The sequence below is a fragment of the Papilio machaon genome, chromosome 6 (genome assembly GCF_912999745.1).
Source record: "Papilio machaon chromosome 6, ilPapMach1.1, whole genome shotgun sequence".
NCBI lineage: Eukaryota > Metazoa > Arthropoda > Insecta > Lepidoptera > Papilionidae > Papilio > Papilio machaon.
Window position 1 is genome coordinate 2,117,978 of NC_059991.1, and position 11,222 is coordinate 2,129,199.

An 11,222-nucleotide genomic window follows, 5' to 3' on the forward strand; every position below is an offset into this window, starting at 1 on the left:
CAGCTTATTGTTATCGAAATGTTATAATGTTTTTGTTTTACATCAAATAACTTACAAGCATTTATAAAATGTGATCAAAGCGTTTGTTGAATCAAAAATTTGACATTTATGTTGAATAAATGAATTAAAAATATTGTATCAAATGTTTTATTTTATGCATTATTATAAAAAAGTTCACATTAAAATCTTGATTTTGACAGGATCAAATTTTGACACTCGGAATTACTTTTTTTTAATAACAAGTACAGACGAACCTGGATAACGTAGAGTTCAAGGTGCCACGGTATTTCTTCTCGCTTTTAGAAGTTTGTCTCTTACCAGAGTTTCTTGCATATGGATGTCATTCATCAGGAATGACTCTCACTTAAAGAGGTTTCTCGATTATCCCGGTTCAACTGTAAAAACGTTGAAAATCGTGAGTTTTGTATGAATCAGAAGATTTTGTATTTGTACTCATACGTTGCCTATAAGTTTGTAAACATTGACTAGTTATGAAAATGCATTCATTGATTCAGGTCACGTTGTGTTTGTTAGCAGTACAAGGCGTGTGCGACGCTCGCTTGAACGATATTATTAAAATGAAATCAGGTAATAGGTATATTTTTTAACTGCAAAATTTATGAGTATTTAAGATTTTTTCATTTATTTTTATATCTTTATTCTTTATCGTAAGAGAGCTCAGAGTTCGTGTCAGAACATAAAATGTTCAAAAGTATTTTTTTTTCTGTATTTTGTAAGTTATTCTTTAGAACTTTTTTTAACCGCTTAACTTAGCCATAGTTAATTGCATGCTACTTATCGGAACCGGTTTTAGATGTGTAAATTTGACAGTTCTTTTAAACTAACCTATCCAACATAACCCATCTAAATTTTTACAGATAAAAGTACAGTAAAACAGACGGACGGTATAGAATTCAGTAACATATCGCGATCTACTCTTCTACAAATACTGTCGGCCATAGAAGAAGAGACGCGCGGTAACTCGCCTACCATCAAGCAGGCTCCAGTCTTCACCGCACAGTTCGCCAACAACAAATACACGAGACCATTCATATATCCATTCATACATACCAGAGATATATATATGGGCTAAAACAAATAAAAAATAAACGTTCATGACATCAGTGTCGGTTTCCTAATTTTTTTCACATCACCCAATTTTTTTATGATGGTTCGAATTATATTTTCCGACTATTATCAATAGTGTGTATGTCCTTTTCTTCGGGACCTTTTGCCTAAAAAGCGTAATTGATTTTAAATAATAAGCTGTTATTCGATTTATATTCTTATCATGAGTATCTTATCCTGGACTAGTTAAATTATTTAAGAGATTTTTAGCTTGTTGTCCATATAATAGTTTGTTATCCGTAGTTTAATATAGAGAGTAGTCATTTGGATTTCGAGTCATTTCTCGATAACCGTAAGTTCATTTTCCAAGTCAAAACAGGAAATTTACTTAAAGTTACCTCGCTAGCATTGCCTTTAGGAAAAATATTTAAGGTCAATAAGTACCATTTAAAAAATCTAAATCATAATAAATTCTTCTTGAATGATTTCTCTAGTATGAAATAAAAAAGATGTCAAATAGTTTTTGTCATAGTTTGTCAGTGATGAAAATTTAATTTTAATTATGTGGCTTTAGGTTTATATTTTTGGCGATATAATGTAAATATTGAGTTGTGTGTTGTATAATTTATTGTGAAGGGTTTGTCTCTTGTTTCGTCCTCACTGTTGTGAAAGTATGGGAACATGCAAGAAGAACCCGAAGTCTTGTACCCTGATCCCGGGTTATGGACAAAGACCTCACTCATCCAGTTGTTTTACGGGATTATGGTTAACTTAACTTCGGTCACTTTCGGTATAGCTTTCAGCTTTTCGTCTGTAATGATGCCGCAACTGTCCAAAGTCGATCCCAAAATTATAACAACGATGACGGAAGAAACGTTGATAGGTTTGTTATTTACTTACTGCATTTGAATTACAATGTTGTCAAATGTTTTTTAAAGGTTTATATTTTTTTGTTGATAAAACAAACACTGTTGGTGGTTTTAGAAATGTTTAAAACTAAAATACGTTGCAAAAATGTACTTATTGTCCTTTAATTAGGAAGATGTCAATATTTTTATACGAGTACAACGGCTGTGGAAACACACGGTTAAATAGCAGTTCATGTACATGCAAGCATGTTCTGTAAATAGCGAATGTTAACCTAATATGCTTATGCTTTTCAGTAAGTGTGTTACCATTCTCCACAATGATTGGTAACGTGATAAGCGGCTTCCTAATGGATACTTACGGACGTAGGAAGGCGCTGATTCTCTGCGAGGTACCCATGATTATCGGATGGATTCTGATTGGGTTCGCGAAAACCCCTGTCGAGTTAATTATTGGTAATTGTCGAAAATAAATCAATCAATAAAGAAGTAAAAATGTATTCTTATTAAAAATATTTTGGACATAAAATGGTTCAAATACAAATTTGATTTAAATTTGAGAAGACCGTGAACTTAAGTAATTCTGTTGTAATGGAAACATCAAAAGCCATGAAGATTATGTTCATAAGCTTTGAATTTAGTATTATCTCTTTTGTTAGTAGTTAATACATTTCATTAGAAACATTACTGCAAGGAAGAGCATAGCAATAGAATTTACAAAAGTTGTCCTTTCAGGTAGACTTATAGTTGGCTTAGGCTGTGGCATGGGCATGATTCCTCCACGAGCATACGTCACTGAAATATCACTGCCAAATATGAGAGGGGTGAATGGTTCCTTTCCCAGTGTCGGTATTGCCCTTGGAGTTATTTTACAGGTAACTAGGATACTTAAATTGTTTAAACATTCGTTAGAAAATAATACATTAAGAACGGCTTAACTCACGTATGATTGTCCGGTGACGGCACCGACTAGTTTCGGACCCGTCGGGGGTCCATCTTCAGGGCGAGTGTTTATTTTAAGGACTTCGCGGTCGCGTCGCTTCTCGCACTGTGCGAGTTGTAGCGTAGCGTGCCATCACCGGACAATCATACGTGAGTTAAGCCGTTCTTAATTAACTAGGATAATTCACTTAACAAGTAGTTACTCCAAATAACGTATATCTTTATGACGATTCCTTTATTCTCTTTTTCCAGGCGATTTTCGGTGCATTTATGAAATGGCCAAGTTTATCATTTCTGAACGGTATCTATAGTATCATTTTGTTATTCCTCGGTTTCATATTTCCGGAGACACCATATTTTCTTCTGATGACGGACACGCCTGAAAAAACTGAAATGACTTTGAGGAAATTCAGATCGGTCCATTACGATGTTGAAGCAGAAATGGACACGTTGTTGGAATTCAAGGCGGATAACAGACTTCGTAGGTTAATAACGTTGTCGTTTCGATTTTCTTCTATTTGTAGATACTAACACGATTTGTCTACCACTATTATGGTTTCCTGGAAATGTCTAGATGTCTTACTTTCCCCATGCGTATAGACTCAGTGCAACCTCTGTGATAAATTTAGTTTTTTTATAATCATCTAATGTCATTTTATGTTTCAGATTATGTTTGAAGGAGCAGTTACAATTATTGTTCAGTAAATCAGCCTGCAAACCATTCTGGACAATAGTTACTTATATAATAATATCGCAGTTAGTCGGAGTTAATCTTGTATTGATGTGGACTATCGAGATGTTGGATGTAACTTTTTAATTATATTTAACACAATCCTTACAAATATTGTAAATGCGAAAGTAACTGTCTGTTTGTCTGTCTTTCTGTTTTGCTTTCACGGCTAATCGATTTAAATGAAATTTGGTACACATATAGTCTAGAGCCTGAGAAGGGACAGTTTTTCCCTCAAGGATGCAAAATAAGAATAGCGAATAGCGGAAGATAGTTAATATTATATTTCTCTTTATGAAAGAGAAACTTCTGTGATTTATAAATTATTTATCTCAGTTCCGGACGTCTTTTTGAAAGAAATGCAGGAAAAACCTAATCTTATTCGGAAAGTTATTTTTATATCTATTTCTAGAATTATTTATCTCAGTTCCGGACGTCTTTTTGAAAGAAATGCAGGAAAAACCTAATCTTATTCAGAAAGTTATTATCATATCTATTTCTATCCAGGAGTCCAAGTCGAGTATTAACCCCGATGTGAGCAATATTACACTAGGTTTTGCAAGGCTTATCGTTGGCGTCGGCACTTCATTTTTAATGTTAAAAGTGGGTCGAAGATTTTTGGCATTAGTATCGAGTGAGTACTTCTTCTGGTTCATACTGCTTTTAAAATTACAAAGAGTCACGTTTACTTACGACAACGTGTCTGATGGTTAGACTTACTTAAGGAAGAGCAGCAAAAAAGTCTATTTGTATATATAATAGAATCATGAATGTAGACAATTATTTTACATTACAGGTTTGGGTGTGTTTGGCGCGTTTTTAATATTTGGAATATTTATTATATACAATACGCAACCGAGTGTAATGCCTTTTATCTTCTTTCTCGCTTATATTGCATTCTCAACTATTGGTTATTATCCTCTGCCAATGCTTCTTATATTTGAACTGTCACCTTTGCAAGTAAGCACAATTTACTCTATTATGCCTTGACACTATCGTTCTTTTGTGAATTCCTTATGCATAATAAAATGTTTAAAGAATTGTAAGTCGAGATTAAGAGATGGTGAAATTAAGGATATGTATTCATTACTTTAAATCTTGAGGAGATAAAGATTTATGGATGAAAAAGGATTTCCCGGAAATATATAAGGATTTTTTTTAAATATATTTTTTTATATGAAAAGGTGGCAAACGAGCAAACGGTCACCTGAATTCGCCGAAATAGCGAGCGACCGTTTCCCACGGACATCCGCAAATGCAGATGCGTTGCCTATGTTTAATCAACGGAGAAGGGGACGCACAGAAAAAGGACATTTCCCCTTCCTACTCGTCCCCTCTTCCGCCAAATCCACTTCCCATCTCATCCTTTCCAAATAAGAAAAGATTATAAAGGGGAAGAGGACTACAGTTAGGCATCCGGCACCACACTCATCAGACGAAACGCGGAATTGTTTCCACTTCACGCCTCACTTCTGAGTGGTCGTGGTATTTCACCGGGCGAGCCGACCAATTCGTGCAACAGATGTTGTTATTGCTGGCGTCTACCACTGTATAAAAAAATGGCACTAACCACAATACCTTATACTGCAATTAAACGAAATAAAGAACACGTTATGAACGGAGTTAATCAGTTGAATACCTGATTTAGACAATTTACTTTCAGACTTCTGTAATTTTAATAGGTAATTATTTGTTCTCAGATTCGTGGTATAGTTGGAGGTCTGGGAATAGCAACATTGAATGGCACAACATTTGCTGTTAACGCGATTTATTTACCTGTTCGCAGTGTTATTGGATTTGCTAATGTAATACTAGCATTTAGTATTTTATCTTTATTAGGTAAGAAAAACCTAGTTTTATTATTTCTCTCACTTTTTTAAGTTAACATTAAGATTTTAATCGATATACTCTAAAATACACAACCTAATGCTTCACTGCTATTCTCATGGTCGTGAGAACGGTAGTGAGGCATAAGTCTTTATCTTTGTGAGTCGCAAGTTGCCCCAAATTGATTGTTTTCTGCATCGACATTGCTTCATTATCATTGCAGCAATATTATTGATTTTTCAATTTGCGTCCCATAGATTATCGAGACCAGAGCACAAAATTAAGGTGAAAAAAAGTATTCCTATTGTTGGGTGAAAATGGACTCTGGTGTTGTGTCAATTACTTTTAAACATACAAAAAAAATTTTTACCAATAGAACCCAGATTTTGTGTTAACAATTGTTTCATTTTTAATGATAATCTCAGGTTCCCTTTACGTCTATTTTTACTTGCCGGAGACCAAAGATTTGACGCTGCAAGAAATTGAGGAGTTCTACAACGAGAGACGTCCGACGCTGACGTCGCAACGCCGCATCCGCTCGATGCAGGCGTTGTCTCGTCAGCTCGGCAGCGCTGAGAGCAGATCCCTCATGAGAATCAAATCCAAGAGCTTTGCCAGATAAGATTCATGATCTAAGCAGCGTGACGTATTTGGGAATGATGTTGCAAATAAACTTTTTGTAAAAATAATTGTAGAGAGGTAAAATAAAGAAATTACAATTTTTTAAATTAATGATATAAATAATTTATCGTTTAAATACATTTTTACTGTTGATAATTATTTGCTTTTATTGTGTAATAATCCAAGTTACTATTGGAATTTAAATAAATTCTTTAATGTTTTTGTTTGGTAGGTTTTAAATCGCGGCAATGTTTAGACTTGTTTCACATTTACCATTTTTTTAGTCTATTTTTAACAGTCTTACAATAATTGTAGAATTTTTGTATGACAAAAAATCGTTCATCAATTCACAATAAGTGATAATTTTTTTATTTAAATATTGTGTTACTTAAGCTAAGCATTGGCTAAGGCAACTACAACCTTCTCCATTACAAGAATCCCGTGTTTGAAATCATCTGCGTGAACTCTTTCATTATGAGCATGAATTAGCAATGGCGTGTTGAGGATCGGAGAGAATCCAATAGCGGGGATTCCCCGGCGCCGTATGAACCGCGCATCTGTAGTGCCCGGACAGATCACACTCTTGATATCCAAGCCCCTGAAATTGCATTAGTAAGTCTAGAACAATATTGTTTTGAACGTTTAACAATTCACAGATACAGAGTTAAAGAAACGTTTCGAATGCCAAATGTAAACTAAACTGCTGTATATCTGTGGAAATAATCTTCAAAAACTAATGATATTATTATTACAAAAATATGTATTCAGAGTTACGTGAGATTCTCTCCCCTAAACGGGAGCATACCCACTAAACCACCTCTGTTCCTCCTGCGCATGATGACGGGGCTACGGGCACGTTTGGAATTTCTACCTAACTTTTACATTATTTAAGGTAACCTCTGCTGTAGGGTTCTGTCATTATACTTATTGTAATCTTGCGATGAAGTTTTCGGTTTTGGAGCAAATAATACGAAGCTATAGTTGACAGGAAATTAGCAAACGGCTGGTCCTCTGTTGTGGTTCATTTTCAACTTTTACTTGTGTACTCAATTGTTACTTTATAAAAGAACTAACTGTCGCCCGCGACTCCGTTCGCGCGGATATAAAATAAAAAATATTAGCCTATCTGTTCTTCCAGGCTATGCTCTACACCTATACCAAATTTCATTACGATTTGTTGAGCCGTTCCGGAGATACCTTCAAACAAACATCCATCCATCCATCTAAACATACGCATTTATAATATTAGTAAGATAGTAACACTTACATATCCCGTACTGCTTTTAGTAAAGCATTCCAGAAGTATGCGTCTTTATCAAGTTTTGTGGTTTTTTCTTCTGGATTCTTTATAAAATATTCCAATGTAACGTTATCTCCAGCATCTTTGCACCAGCCTAAAATCTTTTTAAACAAAACTGAAATTATAGTTCATCGAATAGTAACATTTTTATGTATGTAAGCAAACCAAATAGAACCCTTAAAAGAAATTCAAGATTCTAAATTTCTTTAAATAAATATAAATAAAACTAATTAAAACTACAGCTTGCTTAGTTTCATACTACAATACACTGTAAAAAAGTCTTACCATATTCTCAAAGGCATCATGGTCCTCAAAGGGTGATATCCTGATATCGAAATATACAGAAAGCTGTTCAGGCAGTACATTGATTTGAACTCCACCCTGTATGTCAAATTGTTTGACTATCAAATTGATATCTTTAAAGTTAACAGAAATAACTTATCATTATTAGTGAACAATTTGCAGAAGAGTTCATTTTACTCTTAAAAAACGAATCTCAAATTAAAACGTGTTTCGAGTAAGCAATTTTGTTGAAGCTAGTTTATAAAGTATTTTATTTTCTCTGAACTTGAATTAAACGCAACGTAATTTTGCAACAAGTAAATTAATTGTGCGTACAACTTTTAGTACGTTAAACTTGTAAATAACCATTCCTACGAAATGCAAGCTCAAAATGTACATTTTCTATGAAATTAGGACGAGATTATTGACTTCAATTTACTTAAGTAGTTCTTACCCAAGATCGTAATAATAAAATACGTTGTCACTGGTTTAAATGGTTAAGTGTAGGGTGATTACGAAGTAAGATGTGTTTTATATAAATTTGTAAGTTTCATATAAAAAAAATAACAGTACACTTACTTCTAATTTTGTTAAATTGATTGTTGTAACTTCCCCCAAAGGCGCGCCATTTATAAATTTTTGTCTTTCCTTTTCACGAAATTCCATGAACTTTTTAATGATATAGTTAATCTGTAATAGACACGAACTTTTCAATTGTCACACATAATATTTTCTAAACTGAAGATAATTTCTACAGCATACAATTGACACATTACTTATAGAAATTTTACCTTTTCCCCGGCTGTGATAGAGTCCTTTTGGAGCATGGCACCATGGCCAGTCATCCCCTTGCATGTTATTTTGACTTCTGAAAAATAAATAACATTTCAATAAGAAAAAACTAGTCATATTTTATTGGCAAATATAAACTATTTTACTCAATTATAGCTCTCTAACGGAGAAATATTTTTTGAAATAGTTCCAGTAGTTTTTGAGTTTAATTATTATATACAGAAAAATACAGATCTATCCTAATACTACAGTGGCGAAACATGTATTAAAACAAACTATCATCTCTTTGTTTTAAAGAAACAATAAGTTTTTATACCAGTGTTTCGACACTGGAAATCTACATTAAGTATGGAATTGATACCACAAAGAAGTAATTCGTTCCACACTATGTCACAGTAGTGCATATTGTTCCACAAGCGTAAGTATTGGGAGTAAGAAGTTGGGAATATGGTGAAACTATAATTCCACGTGCCAATTACCACGTTACTAAAGAGCGATATTATCATTGCTTGTTAGGCATTTCATAAACAAGAAGTCATTAAATGGATTTCCACGTGTAAAAACTACAATAACTAGTTTCACAAGAGTCGAGGGAATCGTAGCTTATTAGTGCAATTTCGTCACGCAAGTTTTTAGGATTTAGTGACACATATCGCATCTTTTATTATTATTTTAATAGTGGAAATATCTGAAGGTTAAGTAATAATTATAAATGAATGATTCCGAGAATATAATTAACATAGTATTGTTATATTGCGATCATAATTTAATGTAAGTTATTTAATATTTTTGTATCCATTTTAATTGGCAGTTACAACTTTATAGAAGACAATATTTTTACTAACCAATTAGGCAATATTACAAATAAATATGTTCTTGATAACATAATAAATAGCATTTAAAGATGCAAAGCACTTACGTCTTGCAGTCCGTTCTCCATGGAAGGCGTGGAATATTTTTGGATCATCGCTAGGATAACTTTCATCCATTTCGAAACCGACATTTAGTTTTCTAAATTCCTCGGATTCACAAAATATTTTCATGCCGTCTGTACCACCAATCTCTTCGTCTGTTTGCATAAAGAAGGAAAAATGTTGAATTAAAAATTAGGTACAAAAATTCGCTGTAATTTTAACGGCGGAGACCCAGTAGAAACCGGCTAGAGTTGAGCCAGTGGAAAAAGAGTTTTACCTGGTACGAAACTGATATGAACAGTTCTTTTGAGTCTGACGCCGGCCTTCTTAAGGTTTCTGACAGCTTCTAGATGCAGCATGCCATTGCTCTTCATGTCCTGAGAGCCACGCGCGTAGATCCAACCGTCTTCTGTGATGTGCGCCTCAAAAGGCGGGTATTTCCAATGCTCCTGTAATAAAATATAAAGATATATAAAATTTGAACCAAGTGCTATTTTATAATGTCAGGCACTTAGAAGAATTTCAGTTGAAATCGAATAAAGCAACAATAACTTTAAACAGAATTATCAAGACCAATAAATCAAGTATTAATTTAAAGTTTGATGGAGCTGCTTTAGTCTTTAGTAACCAGTTATCATCTAAATTCTGTGGCGAGGTAATTTAATAATATTATGTTTCTACATCAATATTACTTACTTCATAAACCGGTACCACATCCATGTGAGAATTTAATAATATAGAAGGTAATTCGGGTCGAGTTCCCTCCCATGTTATGATCGCCACTGGTTTCTTCTCTACCAACTCGTACACTTCACAAGGTAATGCCAACAGATCTGCCTGTCTCTTCAAAAACTTGATGCATTCACCTATTTAATTTCATAATACATTACAAGATTCTGTGTCGTAACTACCAACTGGTTGTCTGAGAAATTTGAATTCATCAGCTTAATCTAACTAATATTATAAATGTGAAAGTTTGTTAGAAGGTGTCACTGAAACGGCTCAACGGATCTTGATGAAATTTTATACAGATGTAGAACATAGTCTGGAAGCACACATAGCCTACTTGTTAAGTTTTTTTTTTCTAATTCTGCGCGGACAGAGTCGCGGGCGACAGCTAGTCCACTATAAATACTTAAATACAATTGAACATTACTACTAGAATAAATAGTTTATGTAATTTAACTTCGTTTTTTGTTAAATATGTAATATTTTTAATTTTAAACGTCAAAAACTATAAAATTCTAGGTTTTAAATTACAAATGTATACTTTTGTACGCCAATATCAGCCATTGGTGAAGTTTTACATAAAAAATAATTAACAAAAAATAATATACATTACAAGAGAACTAATTAGGTTGTTATTTTTAACAGAAACTGAATGTTAAAATGTTTTACTTACTGTAATTAACATTTGGATGCACAGTTGGTATTCTTAAATATTCTCTGAACCTTTGAATTACTTCATCTTTCTCCCATTTGCTCATCTTTGTTACAGCTGTGAGGACTCGAATGATGACAATATGGCCGTCTGTGCAATAAACGAATGACAATAATACTGTTTCATTTTATGCTAATATTTACGTTGATAACGTTATCTAAATGATACCACATAAATACAAGTCTTTTTACACAGTTGTGGTAGATACATATTTAAAAAACTTGCTGGTACGTAGGTACGCTCGTATACTTATTTTAGAGACAATAGCATGCAGTAAATTAAATATTTGTTATAAAAGTTATATGAAAACATATTTAATATTTTTTTATTAAGCGGGTGTAATTTTTTTCAACGTGCTTCAACCTTTAAGAGTTATAAATTAAAAAAAAAATTCCCCGAAACCTTAAGGACGATTCTCTTGTCTGTTATAAGGATCTTA

The 11,222-nt window shown here is 33.4% G+C and overlaps 3 protein-coding genes across 3 annotated transcripts; 2 read left to right on the top strand and 1 right to left on the bottom strand.

Moving 5' to 3' along the window:
* The first annotated feature begins 1,623 nt into the window (after nucleotides 1-1,623).
* On the top strand, nucleotides 1,624-2,997 carry LOC123721081 (solute carrier family 2, facilitated glucose transporter member 8-like). Its single transcript, XM_045678389.1, has 4 exons — nucleotides 1,624-1,951; nucleotides 2,232-2,390; nucleotides 2,670-2,809; nucleotides 2,956-2,997. The coding sequence occupies exons 1-4, from the start codon at nucleotides 1,750-1,752 to the stop codon at nucleotides 2,995-2,997; spliced, it is 543 nt and encodes a 180-aa protein (XP_045534345.1). The 5' UTR covers nucleotides 1,624-1,749.
* Nucleotides 2,998-3,076: 79 nt separating this feature from the next.
* On the top strand, nucleotides 3,077-6,121 carry LOC123721092 (facilitated trehalose transporter Tret1-like). The gene is made up of 6 exons (XM_045678418.1): nucleotides 3,077-3,361; nucleotides 3,543-3,681; nucleotides 4,114-4,240; nucleotides 4,403-4,566; nucleotides 5,307-5,445; nucleotides 5,859-6,121. The coding sequence occupies exons 1-6, from the start codon at nucleotides 3,147-3,149 to the stop codon at nucleotides 6,053-6,055; spliced, it is 981 nt and encodes a 326-aa protein (XP_045534374.1). The 5' UTR covers nucleotides 3,077-3,146; the 3' UTR covers nucleotides 6,056-6,121.
* Nucleotides 6,122-6,394: 273 nt separating this feature from the next.
* Nucleotides 6,395-10,965, bottom strand: LOC106721337 (aminoacylase-1-like). Its single transcript, XM_014516258.2, has 9 exons — nucleotides 10,745-10,965; nucleotides 10,039-10,208; nucleotides 9,620-9,791; nucleotides 9,348-9,497; nucleotides 8,428-8,504; nucleotides 8,216-8,326; nucleotides 7,640-7,735; nucleotides 7,322-7,455; nucleotides 6,395-6,652 (listed from the first exon to the last, which is right to left on the bottom strand). Exons 1-9 carry the CDS (start codon nucleotides 10,827-10,829, stop codon nucleotides 6,448-6,450), a joined length of 1,200 nt encoding a protein of 399 aa, XP_014371744.2. The 5' UTR covers nucleotides 10,830-10,965; the 3' UTR covers nucleotides 6,395-6,447.
* Between the last annotated feature and the right edge of the window lie 257 nt (nucleotides 10,966-11,222).

Coding starts and splice junctions, on each gene's coding strand:
- LOC123721081 (XM_045678389.1), top strand. CDS start 1,750: ATGCAAGAAGAACCCGAAGTCTTGTACCCTGATCCCGGGTTATGGACA. Junction 1,952..2,231: donor GACGGAAGAAACGTTGATAG/GTTTGTTATTTA, acceptor TATGCTTTTCAG/TAAGTGTGTTACCATTCTCC. Junction 2,810..2,955: donor CCCTTGGAGTTATTTTACAG/GTAACTAGGATA, acceptor GTTTATTTTAAG/GACTTCGCGGTCGCGTCGCT.
- LOC123721092 (XM_045678418.1), top strand. CDS start 3,147: ATGAAATGGCCAAGTTTATCATTTCTGAACGGTATCTATAGTATCATT. Junction 3,682..4,113: donor GGACTATCGAGATGTTGGAT/GTAACTTTTTAA, acceptor ATTTCTATCCAG/GAGTCCAAGTCGAGTATTAA. Junction 4,241..4,402: donor ATTTTTGGCATTAGTATCGA/GTGAGTACTTCT, acceptor TTTACATTACAG/GTTTGGGTGTGTTTGGCGCG.
- LOC106721337 (XM_014516258.2), bottom strand. CDS start 10,829: ATGAGCAAATGGGAGAAAGATGAAGTAATTCAAAGGTTCAGAGAATAT. Junction 9,498..9,619: donor TCATATCAGTTTCGTACCAG/GTAAAACTCTTT, acceptor TTATGCAAACAG/ACGAAGAGATTGGTGGTACA. Junction 8,327..8,427: donor CTATCACAGCCGGGGAAAAG/GTAAAATTTCTA, acceptor TGTCTATTACAG/ATTAACTATATCATTAAAAA.